The 25714-nt window shown below is 36.1% G+C and overlaps 1 protein-coding gene across 2 annotated transcripts in view; it reads right to left on the bottom strand.

Moving 5' to 3' along the window:
* Window positions 1-212: 212 nt before the first annotated feature.
* Window positions 213-25714, bottom strand: part of LOC145992739 (uncharacterized) — a 40077-nt gene continuing 14575 nt past the window's right edge. For both annotated transcript variants that reach the window (XM_083129125.1, XM_083129124.1), the window contains exons 5-9: window positions 21017-21108; window positions 20354-20491; window positions 17442-18263; window positions 7836-7921; window positions 213-577 (exon numbers count right to left, since the gene is read on the bottom strand). In XM_083129125.1, coding sequence (XP_082985251.1) covers window positions 479-577; window positions 7836-7921; window positions 17442-18263; window positions 20354-20491; window positions 21017-21108 — 1237 coding nt within the window. In that variant the 3' untranslated portion in view covers window positions 213-478. The remainder of the gene's footprint in view (window positions 578-7835; window positions 7922-17441; window positions 18264-20353; window positions 20492-21016; window positions 21109-25714) is intronic.

Raw genomic sequence — 25714 nt, 5'->3', positions numbered from 1 at the left:
TATCGATATATCGGATCGGTAAAATAATCTGTAATTGTACCAATATCGGCCGATACCGATAGAGTACCGATTAATCGGTCCCATCCCTACAATGCAGTATACTCAGTGCTATAAGTGTATGATTTTAATTCCTTCCCGTGTACAAGGGAGAAAAGACTGCCATATAACTATTCTTGATTTTTACAAATGTAATAGAAATGACATTAATGTAAGGTACATTTTTATTAATTTGATTTTTCTAAAGAACTCTTGATTATAGTTACTACAAAACAAAATGATACATTATGAATCAATTCATATAAATTATATATAAAAAAAAATCAGACACTTCTGACAAAAAAATGAAATATTTTCTGGTATGTATATATTCAAAGGTAACTATTATACAAGACACAAAGCATTCATACATCCTTCCACAATTATAACAAGAATAGATGCAAAAAGAATGCTAGCTCTGAGGAACCCAAGGCTCTCGTATTTACATACCATACATTTGCTCTGCACATTCAGCTGCATGGCTACTCAGTCTTGAAGTTTCAAACACATCTCCACATACAGGACATTCTTCATATGATGCCTGAAACAAGTTTGAAATCAATCAGCAAATGTTTGGGGAGGTGCAGCAACTACTGCATTCACGTTGTAAAATTTACTCTTTAATTAGATAATACAGGATGTACACAAATGAAGTATACAAATTCAGAAATAAAACTTCAAGAGATTATATTTCTAAAATACATACATAGGTATGTCATCCCCTCTAAGGTCTGCCACTGGCCTTGCACTTTAACGCACTTCCTGTCTCTTTAAACATTTTAACCCACTACTCTCTTGCATAGGTTGTTGTACAATCTTATAGAAATTGTTGTCTGTACAAACCATAAGAGAAACGCTGAATTTTACCCATGGAGATAGCATTTCTGTTAACAATACAACTAGCACAATGTCACCAGTCTACAAAGAAACTTCCACAGTTAACAACTATTTTCCCATGACCGACAATTTCCCATATATTGCAATTTTATTTTTATTACACTCCGAAGTTGTATACTTCATTTGTGTACACCCTATATTATGTATAGATAATCTAATACTTGTGTAATTTCAAATCCAGTACCTCAATATACATAAATTATACACATTCTTACTCTCTTAAAAATAGGCAAAGACCAAATACTGAAACCAGTACTAAGCAAGAGTCTTTGAGGGCCAAGGTTTGTCGGCCAATTGGTATCAAAGCCAATGTAGCAGTGGTGGACAGTATTGATTCAAATTTAATCTACAGTATAGGTGCTTACAAACTGCCTGCTCAAATACACAGCCAGTAATAAGATGTAATGCACAATATTAACAGAACTTCCTTAACACCTCTATAAAAGGGTAGAAACAGATTAGGCACAGATGTATGTGTTACCTGGAGGTACGTCATATTGAATACAACTAAAAAAAAATATGAGATGCAATATATCAAATCAGGCTAGAATTTTACGAGAAATGCAGTGGTGAAGGTTTTCTCAATGAATCTTTAACCAGGAAGAAGTTATGAGTGCATGCTTGTAACCAATTTCTCCTTTTTGATATGTCAGAAAAAACATTAGCATGGGATCAAACTGATGTCTGGGGAGATAAATTCACGTACTGTTGCACATGTGACATCCCCGAAAAGATCCTGTGTCACATGTATAAGTTACAAAATTAAGACTGAATCAGTCCACGACAAGCAACGATCAGGATACCGCAAACAAAGTAATGCAGCCATAGCAGTACGTGCTTCATGTGCTAAGTCCCCAGACTGCAGCGCACGCTGATTATCACAAAGAATGTGGTGTTGGTCAACGATCTATCGTCTGATTCATGCAATTACACAAAATGACATCCCTATAAACTTCAGCTGCTCAAACTATTACTGTTACCCTTCCTTTGGAATAAAAAATCCTTCACGGTGACGAAGCTATTTATGTTGGTGAAATTAATAAGCAGAATATATAATACTGGTCATACAATAACCCACTTTAGTCATATCCAGCCAAATGGTTTGTGTTGGGGAGATAATGGAGTGGTGTATGTGGAATGCAATTTGTTGGCCCATTTTTCAGCGACAGAACTTTAAAATGGTAAGTGCTACGTGGATTTGTTAATGAACAGGTTTTTCCATCCTTGCTGACGGAAAATTGCACTTATTTCAGAGGTTTTTTCAACAGAAGGGAGTGCCATTACACTATGGGAACACTTGTGAGAAGAGAAGTTTCTTCACATTCAGTTTCCCAGTTGATGGACTGGCAGCTGGGGACCAGTTGAAAAGCCTGCATGTTCTCCTTTGGACACATTTGAAGATTGGTATATCCATTGTATTGACCATCAGAGAATGCATTGTTGCTGCTTGTGATTCTGTCACACCCATTACATTGCAAAATGTTCTGTGTGTGTGGAAACCTATGAGTGTGCACACAGGTACAGTGGGATCCACTAGTATTGTTTGGCAAATTGTCCACGACTATTTTCATTAATTTTCTCTTACATCCTATGTTTTTAAGCGATGGATTTTTTTATAAATCCTGGTGCAGAAGTTGTCAACAGCTTGTTTTGAGCTTTCTTTTAATTCTTGAAGCTCTTACTGGGTCAAATAAAGTGCACGAACATGGTGATGGACAATTTGCATGGTAATACTCATGTATCCCACTGTACAGCCAATGGCAAAGATAACAGTAGGCAAATTGTTCATCACTATTGTCATTCTCTTGTATTCTACATCGTGTATTGTTTCAACGCATGAACTTATATTGATTGAAAGCACATATTGTCCTCTGCTTATTGACCTTTTTTATATTAGTTCATGATCATGATGTGGAAAACTGAGTGAAAATGGTGATTGGCAATTTGCCTACTATTTCTTTTGTCGTAGCAGATTTGAGAAGTGGAAGATATTCATATAACATTTTACTATCATAACTCCTTTACATTTTATATTGGGGGGGGGGGGGGTTAAGGGACTTCCAACTAACCTTGTAGAATATTTTGAAACACAATTTGATAGAATTTACATGAACATGTGATCATTTCATGAGTTTGTACCAGTCATGGACAAATCGGGGCAAATCCATATTTTTTTTTGTCCAACCATTGGATGGCACAGAGAAACTGATGTATCCTTATATAGAGTATTCTTGGTCTAGCAACCAAATACAGATGGGGGACAAAATAATACGAACACCTGTGAAATTAGAAAAAATCTTTATTAATATGGGGTTGGACCACCCTGTGACGGACTCCAAATATCCCCACAAATGTTCTATAATGTTCAAATCAGGAGACTGTGGGGGCCATTCAAGATATCCTACTTCATCGTCATGTTCTTCGAACCGTGTTTGGACAGACCCAGCAGTGTGGATAGGAACGTTGTCGTCTTGAAAAAGCAGCCGCTCCCCAGGAAATAAAGTCTGGCCAAAAGGATGGAGATGATCCCCCAGAATGCTCCAATAGTGATTGGCGTTGATCGTCCCATGCAGAAAAACAAGTGGTCCCACACTATTGCATCCCATGCAGAAAAACAAGTGGTCCCACACTATCGCATCCCATGCTTACAGTCTGCAAGATGCAGTCAGGATGGAACTCATCTCGGGGCGTTCTCCACACATAAACATGCCCGGTGGTCTGAAATAACGTGAATGTTAATTCATCAGACCAGATGACTTGTTGCCACTGATGTGGGGACCAACTTCTGTGAGCTCTGCACCATTGCCGTCGCTTGACAGCATTACGTGATTTCACCAATGGCTTACAAATTGCCACTCTGCCAGGAATGTTTGCAGCATGGAGTTTCCTTTTGATAGTTTTGGTTGAACTGGGGTCCTGGAGATGCCTGTTCATTTCAGATGTTATCTCGGATAACGATTGCTTGTGCTTTCGGACCACTATGCGCTTCAACACCCTCCTATGATCCTATCCTGAGCAGCAAGCTTTGTCTTTCATCCACTGTTGTGCTTTGAAGATGCCATCTTACTTTGTGTTGTGTATGCTGTCATAACGGCTGATACTGTGCTCTTTGCACACCCCACAAGGTTTGCGGTTTCAGTCACCGTGCCTCCAGCTGAACGTGCTCCATCAATCATGTCTCTTTGGAACTCTGTCAGGTCTGACATTGCAGTGTCTCTTGAGAGCGTACAATAGACGAATGCACCACCAATTACTGCTGTTGACAGACTAATACCTTCCCCTTCACGGCCACTAGGTGGCAGACTTCAGTGCCAGGTGGTGCTGCTATATTGCCGGTGTGAAATGTGACATACTTTTCCACAGGTGTTCATATTATTTTGTCCTCCATCTGTATATTACAGAGTGCTTAACAGTGAAGCAATTAAACACTTTTTTGTTATCTGGAGAAGTTTCAAAGCTTTCATTTCTTGGGAGTTCGGAAATTTCTTCCAGAACTTACTTCGTTATAATTAAAAGAGTAGGTGTCTACTGACCAGGATCTCCTTGGGGAATTATTCATGTATGAAATTTTGCATTATTTCTACTTAAAAATGTACTGCACGTAGCAATTCAAATTACACTAAATCTAAAAATTCATAAGATTCTGATGTACATTTATCAAGGTTATTTTCCTATTATTTTCATTTACCTAGGAAGCTTAGAATATTGTTAAAAAGATTTGTAGGTTATTTAAGAGTGAAAATAAAAAGGAACAGCACCAATCCTAATTTTGCTGAGACCTGGATGTATAGTATCTAGGACAGGCGATGGCACAAAATAGTGTTTTAAAACAATAATAATACAGAAATTTGACTAGGCTGGGGTCACGTACCCCACATCCTACCATACTCGCATGATTATGAAGGTCTTTTAATTTTCTTGAATATTACTTTGTATAAATTTTAATATTCCTCAGTCTCAACAGTTCAATACAAATATGGAGGATCCCTGATTTTACAATTTCCTGCATTCAAGTGTTTTCAGCTTGGTCTCTTGGAAAACGTTAAATTGAGGTTCCACTGTAATGATTTATTTACCATCCTGTAAAATGCACAATGCAATTTTCATGTACTTGTGAATGAATGAAGAAAGAACTATTAGTAAGTACAAGGTGAGGCAGTCAAATGGGAAGATTTTAAAAATTCACAAAAAATAGAGAGAGCAAATATTAGTTATTTTTTTAACATGAATGTACTGTACATGAGTGGAAATTACTAGTGTACCTGAAAATGTTCATTTTTTAAATATGGTGTCAGCAAAATGGCATCCTTGGTTTTGCACACCTTGTCAGTCTCAGAGTAAATCTACCCATGACATTGCAAGAGGCAGTCAAACGGCAAGATTTCAGGAATGGCTCGTGGGTGTATTTGGGGGTTATGAGAGTGGGAGAGGGGTGACCTTGAGCATCTAGACAGCCGGAAGCTTCAGTAGGGATGACGCTGGACGTTATGCTGACATGTTAGTAACCTTTTTCCTGCCTGCCCTCGATGACTATGACCCAGATGAAGAAACACTTTTCCAGCAAGAAGGTGCCATACTGCCAGTGGTCTATGGATTTGCTTAGACTGGCATTTCCTGGTCGTCTCAGCAGATCCGGCGATATTCCGTGGCCTACCCATTCACCCGACTTGACAGGTCCTGACTTTTTTCTTTGGGGTTACCTCAAATCCAAAGTATTCAAGGACAACCAACCCTCCAAGAACCAGGGATTATTTGAAGGAGAAAAATCTGCAAGAGATCCACAACACACCGTTGGACATGCTACGCAACGTCATGTGCAGATTTACTCCGAGACTCCGACAATATCTGCAACACCAAGGACGCCATCTTACTGACACCATATTCAAAAAATGAACATTTTTAAGGTGCACTAGTAATTTCCACTCATGTACAGTACAGGGTCATTCCATGCCAAACCATCCAATGGTGGTTGCATGACCATTTTAGAAAAAAAATCATTTTTAGTACATACCTTTGTACAGGTTTCTAGATATCAAAACCAATGTTCAAAAAAAATATTGTCTTTAGTTCTCCTGGGACAGCCATTTTTCCAACATGGCGCATGGCTTTTTTTGCTCATGTAGCAGTATACAGAAACCTTAATATCTCAAAAACCATTAAAGCTAGGGACCTGAAACAAAATTCATTTTGTAGCTAATGAAGTATACTTCCTATGATATTCAGGTATGTTTTGCTTGAAATTGCATCATAAGTACGAAAAATTATGGTGGAAAATGGGGTAACAATAGTTAAAAAATTGCATTTTTAAGCCCGATTTTTTTAATGAAGGGGTTTTGTCTAAGGCTTGATTTTTTTTTCATTTGTAGACCTGCCTGCAGGGTGTCTGTAAATAAAAGATCAATGCCTAGAAATGCACCCCTTTTTTACAGCATGGGCTCAAACATGGCCGTTCATTGAATTTTGACAGTTTTCAGGGTTAAATATCTCAGATGGGTCCCCTTTAAAAATTCTGAAATTTGGCACATAGGAAGCCCTTCATGAACCTAACTCACAATAAAAATCTCAACTTTTAGATTCAACTCGTTTTGGTCAATATGAGGTACCGTATGCCACCTAATTCTTACGTTGCAAAGTAAGGTTGAACTACATCCCATACTTAAAATAATGAAGTCTTTTCTTTTTCTTTTTTAAATTTGGGTTAAATAAAGGCTCAGAAAATAAAGTAACGTAAGGTTTTTATACTTGACTTACCAGAAATTGAAATTACAAGGTATGACAATTGAAAATCTGCGAAATTTCATTGCAAAATGTTTGATTTATTAGGTACCCACGACCAGTTGGTATTGTCAGCTCCAGTTTCCTATTCATTCTCTTTGTTAAATCAGGCAGGATTCTTTGTTCTTTCACTAAGTTCCTAAGTTCATCACATATTTTTTCTTGACCAAGTGGTAGCAAACTGATGATTCTGACCTTTTCAACATTAGTTTTTTTCTTATTTATTTTTCTTCTTATAATTTCAATTATACGATTGTACTGGCCACACAAAGGATTGTCACACTTGCTTTCCTTTTCTTCAGTTTTAATACTTAGTGAAAAGCAACTTGCCAGTTTCCTTTGCACTCCTTGTAGGATGCGAATAGTTTTTCGAGCAAGATCACTTCATTGTTTATCTACAATCAGCCACCTCAGTTTTGAAACAGAAGATGCATAAAAAACAGAACAGACTTCATGCATTTCCTTTAGTTTTCCTTGGCTTGGCACAAAGATATGATTTCAATTCTGGCATTTAAGTGAGTTACTTTCCCCACTTTTTTACCTTACCTTACTTAACCTTATCTTTAAGTGGTACTTCTGAAGATCACAACATATTTTACCATATAAAAAGCTATATTTAATGGTATTTGCTATTGTCTCTAAGCCATACACCTGTAGTCTTGTTGGAAAAATGGCTGCCCCAGGAGAACTAAAGACAATATTTTTTTGAACATTGGTTTTGATATCTAGAAACATGTATAAAGGTATGTACTAAAAATGATTTTTTTTCTAAAATGGTCATGCAACCATTTTTTTAAAAAAATGGTTGATTTGACCCTACATTCATGTTAAAAATAAAACGATATTTGCTCTCTCTATTTTTTGTGATTTTTTTAAATCTTCCCATTTGACTGCCTAACCCTGTATTTGAACTTGCGTCTTGGTCTGAGAGTAGACACCCTCAAACAAGATCTTTTCACAATTCACCAATATAAAAAAATACCACAGAAGATTTGTGTGTTTGGATACTCAAGTTCATTCCAACATTACATTCAATTTTCTATACTGTGAAATTTTGACTTGGGTTTCTAAGAAACAGATATTGGAGAATAAATGATAGCCAATTAAACTATTTGATATCAGCTTACCAGAACTGGAGGGGGACCAATATCAAAATTTGGGCCATCTGTACAGGCAAATGCATGTTCCTGGATTTCCATTCGAGGAAAATTTTCTAGAAATAAATCAAGAAAAATATTAAGAAATATTTTATGGAGAGAGCTATTTATCAACCCACAATATTATTTCTACAACAGTTCCTACACAGAAAATTACTATAGTTTATGAACTATGCTGTTAGTAACAGTTGGGCTGAAAAGTCCGTAGGCTAACATAGTAAAAAATATTTTTTTGACAAAATTCGATTTTATTATTCAATATAGTTGCCTTCGAGGGTGATACAATGATTATAGCGGTCATACAATTTTTCGATGCCATTTTTATAGTACGATTTCTCTTTAGCCTCAAAATAGGCCTCAGTTTCGGCGATTACCTCTTCATCAGTGCTAAATTTCTTTCCAGCGAGCATTCTTTTAAGGTCTGCAAAAAGGAAAAAGTCACTGGGGGGCAGATCTGGAGAATATGGTGGATGGGGAAGCAATTCGTAGTCTAATTCATATAATTTTGCCATCGTTTTCATTGATTTGTGACACGGTGCATTGTCTTGATGAAACAGCATTTTTTTCTTCTTCAAATGGGGCCGTCTTTTCGTGATTTCATCCTTTAAACGCTCCAACAACGCTATGTAATAATCGCTGTTGATGGTCTGGCCCTTTTTGAGGTAATCGATGAATATAATACCATGCGCATCCCAGAATACTGATGCCATAACCTTGCCAGCCGACTGTTGCATCTTTCCACGCTTTGGATTCGGTTCATCACGTGCAGTCCACTCGGCTGACTGTCGATTGGACTCTGGAGTGTAGTTATGGAGCCATGTTTCATCCATTGTAATATATCGACGGAAAAATTCGTGTTTATTATTGTTGAATATAGCTAAACATTGCTCCGAATCATCAAAACGTTGTTGCTTTTGATCGATTGTGAGCACGCGCGGCACCCATTTTGCACACAGCTTTCGCATGTTCAAATATTCATGCACAATATGTCCAACACGTTCCTTTGATATTTTTAAAGTCTCAGCTATCTCGATCAACTTCACTTTACGATCATTTAAAATTATTTTGTGGACTTTTTTGATGTTTTCGTCGGTAACAGCCTCTTTGGGGCGTCCACTGCGTGCATCGTCTTCGATGCTCATTTCGCCTCGTTTAAATTTAGCAAACCACTTCTCAACGGTTGATTTTCCTGGTGCAGAGTCCGAATAATGTTTATCAAGCCAAGCCTTGGCTTCAACAGTATTTTTTTTCGCCAAAAAGCAATGCTTTATTAACACACGAAATTCTTTTTTATCCATTTTTTCACAATAACAAAAGCTGCTTCACTCACAATGCTATATCTCACGAACTAATTATCCGGCAGCTGTGAAATTTATACACGTATCTTTTGAAGGTTAGTACTAAGTAAAAATCACATCGATTTAATTCTAGTAACGCCATCTATGAGTCAGCCTACGAACTTTTCAGCCCAACTGTTACTCGAACATTGATATCAAAATTTGAGATGTGCAATCCATAGGTTGTGTCAGGATGGTTCTTGTGCACCCCAATTTTAATATCAAGTTGGGGCAGATTGATTGATTTGATTTATTTTACGTTGCTTTTCTGCCACTTTTGGCTAATCACGAAGATGAGGGTGAATGGTGATAAGATGACTTCCATGAAAGGACAATTACGGACAGCACATGAGAAGAGACCCAAGGAGGATTATACTGGGGTTGCAAGTCCAGAGCCTCGTTAGTCTGCAAAATGCAGTCCAGGGTGTACTACGGAGAAGGGAGGTTGACATGAGGCAAAAGTTCACCCCTTACACCCCCGGTTGGTGCAGATGCAATGTCCAGGAGATGACCAACATGTTCACACATATGTATAAATAAGAAACTTATTACTCACATAGCCAAAGCAGTTTCCTCGGAATCCAGCGACTGTTGTCAAAGTCCTACAGTCCCGTGCGAATTAATCGGAACAAGATATTGTTATGCATGATAGAGTCTCAAACTTGACTATGGTTTCATGATGATGAATCTATGACAAATCGTTAGAGGCACATATTTTTGGTAAATAAAAAAGCAAAATTTCGGTACAAAAATAGAGTTGATTTCGGGTTCAAAACCAGTAAATAAAATAAAATGTCGGTGTTATAGCGGTGAATAATCACATCAAAAGTGCTATATAAAATGACGTTTTGGTTTTAAAATTGTGAATATAATCCTAAATTTGATTTATAAACTGCACTTTTTACACAAAATAAACATATCCCTTCTAAAAGCACATTTATGGAGTTACCAGAGTACTAAGTTTATTCCTGTGTAAAGGGGTACATTTTTGCTTCTCAAATATTTACAGCAGAATTAATCAATTTTCCATGAATTGCATAACCCACAGGATACTTCAGACTTCAGAAAGTGTCACGTCGGTATATAAATGGTAAATTTCGTGTTTAAGAGTATATTTCGCATTTTGCAGTTCATTTCGCATTATTTTGTAACAAAATAGGGTAGGAAAATACACCTCACACCTTTCAGAAACATGAAAAATGAATATTACAGCATGTTATTTCATATTTCATGTTTTCGTCAAAAACGAAATTTGCATGCCTCTACAAATCGTGTAATACAAATTATATAACAGAAAGAAGAACAATAGTTTTTCTTGTATGTACGCATTGCTTGCATGATAGAATTATTTTCCTGTAGTTTACGGTTATTACAAGCATAAGAAAACAGTTTTTTCTTTGTGACGTTTCAGGAGAACACACGCTCCTTTCATCAGACATTTATTTTTATTTTGACTAAAGATACAGTTATAACAATGGTTATTAATTTATAAACAAAAAGAATCTGTTATATAATGGATGTTGTCAATGTTACATTGTTGTAATATAGCAACTTAACTGTGAAAAAAGCAGTCTATTTTATTTTTATTTTAGATTTTTTTTTTTTAATTATGAATCCCAAATATCATCAGGTAATTCAAATTCATCATTGTTTTCACAAAGTCTCTTGATGTTTTCTGTTACATTAAATTTTAAAGATGGTGGCTTACTCCATTTGTGAAAAAGAAAACTCCACACTGGATCTATGTTACCATTTTCATTATTTAATTTATTCCAGTGTTCTTCTGCAAAGAACGAGGCTTCCCAGACATTCAACTCTGTGTTTCCCGTTAATCTTTTTAAAACCCTTCTCTTTTTAATCAAATGCTTCTCTTCGATGATATGAGTTGACAAACCTGTTCTTGGGTTTAGATTTATAATGTCCAAATCATGTTCGTGCCATCTTATTGCCATTTTCCTTGCTGTTTGTCCCACATAATCTTTTGAACATGAACAACTTATATTATATATTCCTGTGGTTTCCACATCTGGTAGCGAGTTTCTCATTTTGAATTCATTAAATGTACATTCCAAACTTCTTGGTGATTTAAAAACAATTTTGAAATTAAAACTTCTAAAAATTTTTGCAATTTTATGTGAGAATCCCTTGTGGAATGGAATGCACACAAATTTCTTTTCAACAGATTTTTCATCTTGTCTGTATTTCTCTTTTCCTTTAGTTTTCTTGCAACTTGTTTTTTGATTTGGTTTATTCTGTTAGTGTGAAAGCCATTTTCTTTTGCTATATTAAAGAGCCTTTCTTCTTCATTTTTGATATCCTCATTATTAGAACATAGTCTTTGTGCTCTCAGGAAAAAATTTAAAAATATGTTATCCATTGTTATACGCGAATGTTCTGATTTGGCATGGATGTATTTTTCCCCCGCTAATTTTTTTCTATGGACTGATGTTTGAATTGTTGAGTCAGTTGTCTTAATTTGCAGATCAAGGAAAGAAATTACATTGTTATTCATGGGTTCGCAAGTGAATTTTATGCGACGATGTGATTCATTTAACGATTTAAATACGTCCATGATGGTGTTCTCATTTTTAGCAATAATTAGCACATCATCTACATATCTGATGTAGAGTTTGATATCCGCACCTATCGCATTAACAATTGGAGATTCTATGTAATGAAGGAAAATGCTGGAGATGATTCCGGATACTGGGTTTCCCATTGATAGACCATTATTTTGCTGATAGATTTTGCCATCAAATATAAAGTAATTGTAATTTGCACATACAGTAAACCATCGAACCATTTCCCATGATTCTACTGGGTTAACCTTCATCTCAATAAGCCATCTGTGTAATGCATCTGTGGCACCTTCTATTGGGACACTGGGATATAAATTTTCAACATCAAAACTTGCAATACGATACTCACTATTCCAAACAATATTTCTGTTTTTAAATCACCAAGAAGTTTGGAATGTACATTTAATGAATTCAAAATGAGAAACTCGCTACCAGATGTGGAAACCACAGGAATATATAATATAAGTTGTTCATGTTCAAAAGATTATGTGGGACAAACAGCAAGGAAAATGGCAATAAGATGGCACAAACATGATTTGGACATTATAAATCTAAACCCAAGAACAGGTTTGTCAACTCATATCATCGAAGAGAAGCATTTGATTAAAAAGAGAAGGGTTTTAAAAAGATTAACGGGAAACACAGAGTTGAATGTCTGGGAAGCCTCGTTCATTGCAGAAGAACACTGGAATAAATTAAATAATGAAAATGGTAACATAGATCCAGTGTGGAGTTTTCTTTTTCACAAATGGAGTAAGCCACCATCTTTAAAATTTAATGTAACAGAAAACATCAAGAGACTTTGTGAAAACAATGATGAATTTGAATTACCTGATGATATTTGGGATTCATAATTAAAAAAAAAAATCTAAAATAAAAATAAAATAGACTGCTTTTTTCACAGTGAAGTTGCTATATTACAACAATGTAACATTGACAACATCCATTATATAACAGATTCTTTTTGTTTAAAAATTACTAACCATTGTTATAACTGTATCTTTAGTCAAAATGAAAATAAATGTCTGATGAAAGGAGCGTGTGTTCTCCTGAAACGTCACAAAGAAAAAACTGTTTTCTTATGCTTGTAATAACCGTAAACTACAGGAAAATAATGAAAGAAGAACATATTAGCTATTGAGAAATATTACGAATATGTAATTTATTGTTTCTGAATAGTGTAATTGACTAATTTAAAAAAATACATAACATGTGTAGTTATTGTCGTATTTCAATTAATTCGCATGGGACTGTAGACCTCATTTCTGATTGGCCTACTTTATTTGAAATATTTTCTCAACCTTCATACATTTATTAGTGGGCGAATTCACACACACGTACAGTCCCGGGCGAATTAATTGCAATACGACAATAACTACACACTTTATGTATTTTTTTGCACTTATACCCTAATTCATCAATTAAACTATTCAGAAACAATAAATTACATATTCATAACATTTCTTAATAGCTAATATGTTCTTCTTTCTGTTATATAATTTGTATTACACGAATTGTCATAGATTCATCACCATGAAACTATAGTCAAGTTTGAGACTCTATCATGTATAAAAATATCTTGTTCCGATTAATTCGCACAGGACTATACCAAGGTGTGTGGCCTATGATGAAAGTGTAATGGCTGTAACACTGCATGACACATTAACCAAAAGTGGTTAGTGTGGTTTTGGCTTGAGTTCGCTTTAAGTCCACTTTATGCACAGCTAGTCTAATTGGGACTGAACCTGCATCTAAAGTTGGATCAAAACCACTATGTGCCTCCAGATGATATCAAACCTGGGATCCCTTTATTGCAAAGCAGCATTACCACTACATCATCTGGAAGGCCCTGGGCCAAGTGGTTAGAGATTATAATCAGTTGGGAAAGAGATATGGTGAATATGGAGAACGAGGAAGGGGTTCATACCGAAACTTGCCTAGTGTTAACTGCATTCTTTGACGCAAGGGGGTGAGCATTACCGTGGACAAGAATGTCAGAATAAGCCATAACTAGGGAAGGGATTTTAAGGTGCAAAATTATGGTCGGGAAAGGGGGAAAAAAATGTTTTCAAAAAGGTGCTGATAAAATGCCTTTCTTCAATGCTCTTTTTTTGAGCCTTCTGTATATAATGAGAGCGTACTGGATGGAGAACTGTGATTCTCCCAAATAGGTATTGTTGAAGTTTATGTTTTCTCTCAAGGGTTTTGCTACATTATCTTGGGAACTATTGGGGCTGCAATACCATTTTACAGCTCTCGTTCTGCTCTACGAAATAGGATTTTATGTCGCTGCTCAAGAAGAGTGAAAATCATTTACTTTTCTGTCCAAATTTTTAAAAAAACATGAAAGGAAATGAAGGAAAAGGTGCTGAAGCATCAAAGAAGGGATTAAAAGGGGATTAATGTGCAAATCTCATAAAAAAGGTGCAACAAAGCATGTTCATTTTACTTGATTTCATGTCCTAAAATACATAGCTCAAACGATCAGTATGAAAATAGCTATATTTTTGGAAGGGTGCTGCACTTTAAAATCCATTCCCTAGCCATAACTATTTAATTATGTCACTTCTGTCTTCACCTACAAACAATGTAAAATACGCAAAATATATAGGATAGAAATTTTATCGCAAAAACCAGTGTATAACCATACAATATTGGCACTGCCATGCTCAGAAATTTCATAGGGAGTGTGATATGACAAGGGAGCAGATTTGTATGAACTAAAAAGGCCACAATATGCATTAAAACAAGCAAAATATGCACTATAAATTTCAGCAATGTGTCCTAAAAATTGTGTATTTCAATCTCTGCCTCTGCCTGCACAATTCCAAGATTTGAGGCTTTCGCCTATAATATAATTGCTCAACATGGAATACAGAATGATGACTGGTTGCTGGGGTTTATTTAGGGTATTCGTTCCAAATAAATGGATCATCATGCACTAGTTATTAACAGCTAAACAGCAGTAAAAATACTCTTCACTACATGCAAAATTTGTAAAAGACGTTGATAAAGTTGCACACACATCCACAACAACTGGTGTTATGCTGTCAACAACTTATAATTGACCTACACTGTTGCACAGGGTTTACAAGGTCCTGAAATCCTTACCCAAACCCAAAAGACCAATTTTCTACTGTAATATTTTTATATGCAGGGAATGCATGGGCAAAAGTGGTATTAATCAAAAAATTTAGAACAAAAAGAAGGCTTTATCCAACATTGACTTTGCATGCTCATGGCCATGACGGATGGTAAGAAGTTGGATGTGTACGACAATAATAGTGTATGGAAATTTCCATGTGAATCACAAGAAATTATTATTGTAGATACCTAAGACATTAAATTTAATACTTAAATGCTCATAGTGGACCTAACATTAAATAACTGTGGTATCATTCTCTCTTCAATTACAAATTTCGGTATTACAAATTTCTAGCTATGGTCTGTCCACAGCAAGAATGGAGTGGATGTAAACAGATGCACATGACCCGTGAGAAATTCTACTGATTATTTTCGATGGCAGCTGTTCCAAAGCATAAAAATATAGAGCATTTGACAATGAAATGCCATTTACGTAAGCTTCTATATCAAAGCAAGGGAGGAGGATGGGAGCTTACTTCACATACCTTATCTAAAAATGAGCTAACATCAGAATTATGCTTTTGTTTACATTTACTTCATTCTTACAGTGGATGAACAATAGCACACTCCAATGTAGTATTTTATATATTTCCAGTTCGGGAGGGGATGCTCCAGTAAATTCTTTTTGAAGCATGAGCATATATATGTAGCTCTCCCCCAAATGATGTACAGTTGCAACCAGGAGAAATGCCCCCATTATCCCCCCCCCTTCCCCCAAACAAGTACCGCTTAGACATAGGCACTCACACAGATTTACGAAGATAACATATCAAAAGCTAATCAGTAAATAATGCCACTTTGCTGTTGTCAGTGATACCTGGAACTGGGTCCCAGGTTCGATACCTGGTGGAGACACATGGCACAGTGGTTCGGATCCCACTTTAAATTGTTGGTCCAGTCCTGATTAGCCTTTCTGTGCATAAAGTGGACTTGAAACAACAATTATTTTTAATGGTAGTGATTGGTGGGAGGGTGGATATCTTGATCTTTGCAACTGTAGTTTTCAGTTACTGGATGTCCTTGACCCAACTAGGGTGATATAGGTTACATTTGACACGAAGGACAATAAAATGGAAGAGGCACACTTGAAATAAACACTTGCATTAAATTACTACCATATATTGCAAATATATATGCATTAATGCCTCAAATATGCATTTATATGTACTACAAAACCTTGCTAGGTGTGTTCCCAATTAGGTTAAATGATTGATTCTATTGAAAGCATACAAGCTTTCCCCAAGGAAAAAAATATGCAAAAATCTGCATACGAGAAGAGGTAGATGTCACAGCATATATCTTCTATTGAGATAATCATGATGTGTGTGTGCTAATACATAAGGAGGAGATCTTTGAAGTAAGTTCTGTGCCACCAATGATTTCATCTCCAATTTTACAAGTCTTTTTATCTCTTATAATTAGGGCTGAGCTGATACTCTCAGAGATTCCCATCGATACCAATACTAATATTGGTGGTTGAGCACTCCATCCTGATTAAATGCATCAATTTGCCAAGATTTTGACCTTAAAATATTCGAGAATTACATCAGAATATTAAAGTACGGGGTGGCACAGAAAAACGGGAACATTTGAAAAACCCACCCAACACCAGAGAAATCAGATAAAAAACATATATTGACAGAAATTGAACTGTTACAACTTGCCATTTAAGATACAGTAATCCACAGTATCACTTTTTGAAATTACGTCCTTGAGATGGTGTGCTGCATTCTTACAATCTGCCATTGAGGTCCCTCATTGATCGCTGCAACATGTCAGGTGGGATGGCACGAATTTAGTGTTTAATTCGTTGCTTCAATTAATCCCTTGTTCTTGGCCGAGACGTGTACACCCGACTCTTAAGGTGGCTCCACAAGAAGAAATCACATACGGACAAATCCGGGATCTTGGTGGCCAGGGAATGTCACCAAATCGAGAGATAACATTTTTATGGTGAAAGCACGATGTTGACCATTCCACTGATCCATGATTACTAAATAGCAAGGTTGTCTGTTGCTCAAGATACCATTATGCAGTGCTGCCAATTACGCAGTGCTATGTTTTTCAAAAGTTCCCATTTTTCTGTGTCACCCTGTACATGTTATTACAAAATTAAGTTGTTTTTTTTACGGAAAACTGGTGCAAAGTAAAAAAGGAACTTTGAATTTTGTATAATTTCAAGGATAATTAGACCCTGCAAAAGTGTCTCGTGCGATTCTTGTGGAGCCCATGAAAAACCAAAATGCCAGGAAAAGTATCGACCGGTATCGGTAAATAAATTCTGACCGATACTTTTAGATACCAACACCACTACACTGGCATCAGCTGATACCAATATACCACCATCAGAATTGGCTCAGCTCTATTTAAAATACAGTCAACAATCTTGCCTTCTGTGATCAGGCCTTCAGCAGTATAAAACAATGAAAAATGTTTAACTTGCCCACACGATCAGACTACTAATCAAGCTTTAATTTTTACATTCATCACAAGAAACAACGAAGAAAAATACTCACTGTTACATAAGGGACATGTCACCATCCTATCAGGAGTTTGAATCACCAACCGAGGCTTCTCATCAGGTGACGGACATGTTTCAGTATCACTGGACACTTCAATAACATTGCTTTCCGGAATGTCTTCTCTCGTAGTCAGCCAACTGTCCGAATCTGTGCACCTGAAAGTACCTGTTGATCCATTACTTCTACGACCACCTCTGGAAGCTTTACCAGTCGGTTTTCTTCCCCTGGAACTGTTTTCCTTTGATTTTTGCACACACATATCAACAGGAGGTAAAAAATCACTGATATCATCATCACTATCTTCCACAGAGAAAAAGGTTCTAGTCTTAAAACTGGGTTCAACATATTCGAATCGTGAGTTGGAAGGACGTTTTGTAGGAGATTTAACGTTCTCCTTTCTGGAATTTTCACACACATCCAAAGTCGATATGTTGTTTCTGTAAACAGGCGAATCCACATGTTCACCGTCGATGGGAACTTGTTGACGTAACTTGTGGCGGGCTTCGTTGATCTCTTGAGACTTTGAGAAAGTCATCCTCTTCCCGCTGCTCACTGGTGTCTTGCTGCCATTTGCTGGACTGGATTTTGAATTTCCAAACGGGGAACTGGTCCTGCTTTCTGGTGTCCTTCCATATGGTACCTTCGGGGATTTCAAATTCCTATTTCTTGGCGTAGAGGTGCTTCCATTTTGATCCTGCTTCCCTGGACTGTCCGTGTTCAACCTGAGAACATAGCTGTGAGCAGCCTTCAAAAACATTTGCCTCTCCTGCTTGGAAAATTCCCGGTTTTTAATGGCTTCGAACTGTCGTCTCAAATCTGTAAATAAAAAGCAGAATTAGAATTTTCAATAATGCAAGGTGAAGGTTAGAATATCCAAGTGTCAATTACTTTCTCGCTTTATCTTAAACAATTTTTTTTTCATCACTTGACGGTGTTTAGTAAAGTGTGTCTGACTGTGTGTTGTCCGAGTTTGGCTCACAGAATGGCACAGAAATTAAAATAAATTTCTAATTAAGTAAAGAGGTAGAGTTTCTTTTGTCTCACACTTAACACAAAATTGTTCATGGCTATAAATCTGGGAAAATATTTTAAGAATAGTTATGTTTAATCAACAGTGTAAAGTTTCATATTTCATTGCCCAGAAGCTGTAAGAAAAATGTTGCTTAACTGTCAGTAGAATAGTTACTTTTAATATAAAAAATGTAGTTCGTATGTCCCACCCGTGACAATGGAATGTCATCACATTATATTTCTTCCTTTAACTTTCATTATTGCGAGGTACAGTGTATACACAATTTCACCTCCGCTAAAAGCACAGTCATTACAGGAAAAAAAATAAAAAAAATTATATCTCTCGCTAAAGGTTAATTTAAATACACTCAAGTCCATAAGTTAAGGGATTGCGAGATCCACTAGAGAACATTGGGCCATGGCGATAATTGATGCAATAAAAGGTGCCCTGGCAACACAAACACGTACCATACGTATCAGACAGGTCAACACCATGCCCGCTCTGTACAAGACCGATTAGTGTGACTGGAACAGTCAGTGTGGGAAGAGGTGTTTAGTAAAGTGTGTCTGACTGTGTGTTGTGCAAGTTTGGGTCATAGTGATCGAGTCGTACGGACACAGGGTAGCACAGTGAACACATTTGCATGACATTATTAATGGCTGGATCATCGACAGATTAGAGGCCGGCCAAAGTCAACAAGAGGTGGATCAGACATGAGTTGACGCCAGTAGCGTCATTTCTCATCTGTGGAGACGATTCCAAGTGGATGGAAACATTCAATGGCAGTATGGGCAAGGTCGACCAGGTGCTACAACCCAGCACCAGGATCGTTATGTTGCTTTAAATGCCCGAAGATGTCCAACCAGTACAGCACCTGCACTGGCTAGAGACCTTGAGGCAGCCTCTGGAACACACATCTCTTGTCAGATGCATTCCCTCAACTAAAAACACCACATTGCTCACCGAACATGGACTATTGCCCACTGTGATTGGACCCAGGAACAGTGGGGTAGTCTACTGTTCACGGATGAGTCTCGGTTTAGCCTCGAGGAGAGTGATTCTCGGTGCCTGTTCATCTGGCGTGCCCCTGGGACACGTTACAATCCTACAAACATTGTGGAAAGGGGTCGATATGGTGATGCCCGTGTTCTCGTCTGGGGATGCATCATGTTAGGAGCACGTATGCCACTGCATGTGTTTCCACAGGGTACTGTGACGGCTGTGGTCTATAGGGATAACATCCTGCAACATTATGTAAAACTCTTCCGTGGTGCATATAGACCTGGGTTCCGTCTGGTGGATGATAATGTCAGACCACACACAGCGTGCCTTGTGGAGGAGTATCTGCAGCGTGAGGACATCACGCATCTGGAGTGGGCAGATCGCTCACCAGACCTCAATCCGATTGAACATGCATCGATGCTCTAGGCTGCAGGGTTGCAGCCCTAACTCCACCACCACGGACCATTGTAGACCTCCGAAGGGCACTTGTCCAGCAATGGGATGAGTTACCGCAGGACATGCTGGATGGCCTGATTCACAATATGGGGAGCCTCTGTGCAACCTGTATTGCCATTTCGGTCTTTACATCCTGTATTGAATGGTTCTGGCACCGTCCACCACGTATGTATGCCACTGGCAGAGAGAGACCACACCACGTAAGTGTGCCCACTATCACGTTCCACTTCTCCTGTGTACCTTGTATCAGTATTACAGTGTCATGCGTTTCAGTGTTGCCAGGTCATGTTTTATTACATCAATCAATATTTTCCAGTGGATCTCACAAATACCTTAACTTATGGACATGAGTGTATTATCAGTATGGATAGAACAATGTAACTGATTGGACTCGCATCAAATAGCATTGTCATGAAAAAGGAAGAATGTAACATACCTGATACCTTCAATGTAGCCATGTGCTGGTTTTGCAAGTCCAGTGACTCCAGAAAGCTTAGTGATTCAACCTCGAACATATCTGCTTCCTTCTCTGTTGCTGGTATGGGTACTGTAGCACTGTAAGTCTCCTCTGTGTCTGAAATTTTTATACAGTGTTTCAGCAAATAAATATACTACTTTTTATTAATGCTACTTTTATTGATACAGTGTACAGTAAAATCTCAATTTTTAAGTTTTTCAGGGGATCAAGCTGAAAAAACTTAAAATACAGGAAAATATAAAATCGAGGAAAATTTCATAACATTTTGCCATGTTGGGACCATCAAGATTGAATATATAAGCTGGGAAAACGTAAAATCAGGGCTCCACTGTATCATGTAATTGGAAAATTTCAAAACTTGTCACAGGAGCAAGGATTTTTTACATAATAATTCTACCTTCTCTCACAATACAATGTTTGATCCTACTGATGCCATAATGAGCAATTTAAGTGCTACACATGTATGCTGATAGAAACTCTCAAATTGTTACTTAGATTACAGTTGCTACTAAGATGTATGACAGTACAAGACGATGAACATATTTAATTACGATTCAAAAGCCTCACTTATCATAAACAATCCTACGACAACATATGCACTTTGAAACACATATACAGTACCTTCAAGTTTCTGTGTATTTCTAGATGCACCATACTCAGAATCCTCTGCAAAGCTTGACTGCCTATTGCGAGATTTCTCAATTAAGTTGATGCTGGAAAAGAATGCTATGTTGTTATAAAAATACAAATCCAATTATAATGAGCACAAAATTACACAGCTAGAAATAAATTTACTGTACTGCAATTTGCTCCCTGCATACAAATCAGAATATTGGTATATCCCAGTGTGTTGGTTATTACACTTTTTAACCGAGTGCTAATGAGGATAATTTATAATATAATGAAGTATAATATGCCGCTTTTATTACACAAAATATTACTTTCTTTTAGCTTTCATGGTTTCATAAACAGCAAAATTGAGGCAGGCAACGTTTTCAAAAATTAATATTGTATTGGCATCTTAACATTCAAAATATATTTATATTTGTTAAGAATAGGTTCATATAATGCCTTTCAATTTCATATTTTTTACTCCCACTGACAAACAGTTCGATCAAGATATTAAATATCATATTATATTAGAACTAGGGTTGAGCTGATGTCAATCAGCCGATACCACTGGAATTGCAAAATTTGAAGTTTCCATTGAATTATTACTAATACTGTATTATTTATTTATTTAATTGAAACACAACAGGCACATGTCCAATTACAGTGTTCAATATTAGATGCCACCATTATATTACCAAGATCATAATAAAGATAGTTCAATAGAAATATGAATGACGTAATATACAATTTGAATTAAATAACAATTGTGCAAAGAATTTAATTATTAGATTATAGAGACAAAAAAACAGAGGTAATACAATAATAAAGAAACTAAATTGTGGGATATGACCTTACAAGCTAATTGAAAACTGAAATTCTATGAACAGAACAAAATATATAAAAATTCAAAGATTAGATCTAATTACATTTACATTTAAATAAGTCTATGCTTGGGATACTCTTAGAAAATGAGTTGAAATAATTGCACATTCTCCTCATGGGTTCAGCTTCGGCCATTTTGGTACTTCCGAGGGGGCATTTAAGAGAGATCAGTTCTGGGCCTTAACATACAGTTTGGTACGTAAAAATTTAAATTCGACAGCAGGTTAGAAAAATCTATTTTACCATTAATAAGTTTGGAGAGGAAAGTGAATTGACTTATTTGCCTTCTCTCTTCAAGTGACAAGATATTAAAGATTTCATGTAATATGTTACTAGGAGTGAGTTTTTGGATATGTACCATCAAGTTTAAATACTAGATATGAGAAATTTATTTTGAAGTTTCTCTAATTTTAGAAATCTTTCTTGAATTGTGGGTTCCATACAGCAATATAAATGTTTCCTTCCTTCTAAATTGATTACCCATTATCATTATAAATCCCAAATATCTGTGAGATTCGCTTAGAATGCGGGCAATGTGTGGTTGTAATGATAACTTTTGGTCAAAGGTGACCCTTAGGTCAGTAATGATATTCTCACTTTGTACTAACACATTAGAAATATTAGTTTTTCTTGTATGTACGCATTGCTTGCATGATAGAATTATTTTCCTGTAGTTTACGGTTATTACAAGCATAAGAAAACAGTTTTTTCTTTGTGACGTTTCAGGAGAACACACGCTCCTTTCATCAGACATTTATTTTCATTTTGACTAAAGATACAGTTATAACAATGGTTAGTAATTTTTAAACAAAAAGAATCTGTTATATAATGGATGTTGTCAATGTTACATTGTTGTAATATAGCAACTTAACTGTGAAAAAAGCAGTCTATTTTACAACAGAAGAACTAACAGAGGTCCAAAATACACAGAACGGGAGAAAGAGCATATAAGGTTGGGAAAAAAAGTTCATGGTTTCAAGATCTGGTTGAAAGAAAACGACATTTTCTTAATAAAATCGGACAAGGAAAATAAACCTGTCCTTATCCGAATTAAGGACTATAAAGAAAAAATGGAAGAATGTTTCAAATTAAACAATTTCACAGAAACCTCTCGAAACCCTATAACTAAAATAATAAATGAGGTAAAGAAAGTAATTGAAAGCAGTATCACGATAACAAGAGAAATGAAGAAAAAACTCATTGTCAAAAATTCAACCCTGCCGATTGCCTTTGGACTACCAAAAACTCACAAACCGGGAACTCCAATACGACCCATCATTGCAACTTTCACACATCCTGCATACAAACTATCCAAATATTTAGTTGAAAGACTTGCTATAATTAAACAACAAACACCATTCAGTGTTAAAAATGCATATGAAGTCAAACAGAAACTAAAAAATATTGTTTGGAATAGTGAGTATCGTATTGCAAGTTTTGATGTTGAAAATTTATATCCTAGTGTCCCAATAGAAGGTGCCACAGATGCATTACACAGATGGCTTATTGAGATGAAGGTTAACCCAGTAGAATCATGGGAAATGGTTCGATGGTTTACTGTATGTGCAAATTACAATTACTTTATATTTGATGGCAAAATCTATCAGCAAAATAATGGTCTATCAATGGGAAACCCAGTATCCGGAATCATCTCCAGCATTTTCCTTCATTACATAGAATCTCCAATTGTTAATGCGATAGGTGCGGATATCAAACTCTACATCAGATATGTAGATGATGTGCTAATTATTGCTAAAAATGAGAACACCATCATGGACGTATTTAAATCGTTAAATGAATCACATCGTCGCATAAAATTCACTTGCGAACCCATGAATAACAATGTAATTTCTTTCCTTGATCTGCAAATTAAGACAACTGACTCAACAATTCAAACATCAGTCCATAGAAAAAAATTAGCGGGGGAAAAATACATCCATGCCAAATCAGAACATTCGCGTATAACAATGGATAACATATTTTTAAATTTTTTCCTGAGAGCACAAAGACTATGTTCTAATAATGAGGATATCAAAAATGAAGAAGAAAGGCTCTTTAATATAGCAAAAGAAAATGGCTTTCACACTAACAGAATAAACCAAATCAAAAAACAAGTTGCAAGAAAACTAAAGGAAAAGAGAAATACAGACAAAGATGAAAAATCTGTTGAAAAGAAATTTGTGTGCATTCTATTCCACAAGGGATTCTCACATAAAATTGCAAAAATTTTTAAAAGTTTTAATTTCAAAATTGTTTTTAAAGCACCAAGAAGTTTGGAATGTACATTTAATGAATTCAAAATGAGAAACTCGCTACCAGATGTGGAAACCACAGGAATATATAATATAAGTTGTTCATGTTCAAAAGATTATGTGGGACAAACAGCAAGGAAAATGGCAATAAGATGGCACGAACATGATTTGGACATTATAAATCTAAACCCAAGAACAGGTTTGTCAACTCATATCATCGAAGAGAAGCATTTGATTAAAAAGAGAAGGGTTTTAAAAAGATTAACGGGAAACACAGAGTTGAATGTCTGGGAAGCCTCGTTCATTGCAGAAGAACACTGGAATAAATTAAATAATGAAAATGGTAACATAGATCCAGTGTGGAGTTTTCTTTTTCACAAATGGAGTAAGCCACCATCTTTAAAATTTAATGTAACAGAAAACATCAAGAGACTTTGTGAAAACAATGATGAATTTGAATTACCTGATGATATTTGGGATTCATAATTAAAAAAAAAAAATCTAAAATAAAAATAAAATAGACTGCTTTTTTCACAGTTAAGTTGCTATATTACAACAATGTAACATTGACAACATCCATTATATAACAGATTCTTTTTGTTTAAAAATTACTAACCATTGTTATAACTGTATCTTTAGTCAAAATGAAAATAAATGTCTGATGAAAGGAGCGTGTGTTCTCCTGAAACGTCACAAAGAAAAAACTGTTTTCTTATGCTTGTAATAACCGTAAACTACAGGAAAATAACATTAGAAATAGTATATGAATATTGAGTAGGGTGTTTGTTGTGGGTGAATTATAGATGTTTACATTTCTTTTAAGTTCAGGCTGACTTTATTAATTTCACACCACTGAAGCAAGGTATCCAGCTCTTTTTGTAATATCCTACAGTCATCAGCATTTAAAATATTTTTATATATTTCAACATGGTCAGCAAATATTAATGTTTCAGATTTTGTGAGTATCTCTGGCAAATCATTTATAAAAATTAAATATAGCAAGGGACCAAGATTCGACCCCTGTGGGACTCCTGAACTGGCCATGTATTCAGTTGATCTGCAGCCTTGATACATGACATATTGTCAGGAGTTCTGCAGGTACGAAGAGAGAAGGGAGGAGATAGGCTATTGATGGCTAATTTCTATATTAATATATCGTGGTGAACCGTGTCGAATGCCTTTGAAAGTCTGTATATAAAACATCAACTTGCTCTTTGTTACCTATACTGGATGTAATATAGCTTGTCAGCTCGACAAGATTAGTTACGGTTGAGTGCTTTTGGACAAATCCATGCTGATTGGGGGATAAAATGGGTTTAATATGGGAATATGTATATGCTTGTATATTATCTGCTTGAAGAGTTTTGCTGGTACTGACAATATTGCAATAGGCCTGTAGTTACATATGTTGGCCTTATCATGAGCTTTGAGAATCAGACAGATTTCAGTTGTTTTCCACATTGCTGGAAATCTCGAAGTTCTAATAGCCAAGTTGAAAAGGATGTGAACAGGATACTTAAATATTTCCGAACATCCTTTAATTAAATAAGGGATAAAAAAAACTATTTTGTGA

The sequence above is a fragment of the Lepisma saccharinum genome, chromosome 9 (genome assembly GCF_977018435.1).
Source record: "Lepisma saccharinum chromosome 9, izLepSacc3.1, whole genome shotgun sequence".
NCBI lineage: Eukaryota > Metazoa > Arthropoda > Insecta > Zygentoma > Lepismatidae > Lepisma > Lepisma saccharinum.
This window is presented reverse-complemented; position numbering and strand designations above follow the sequence as displayed.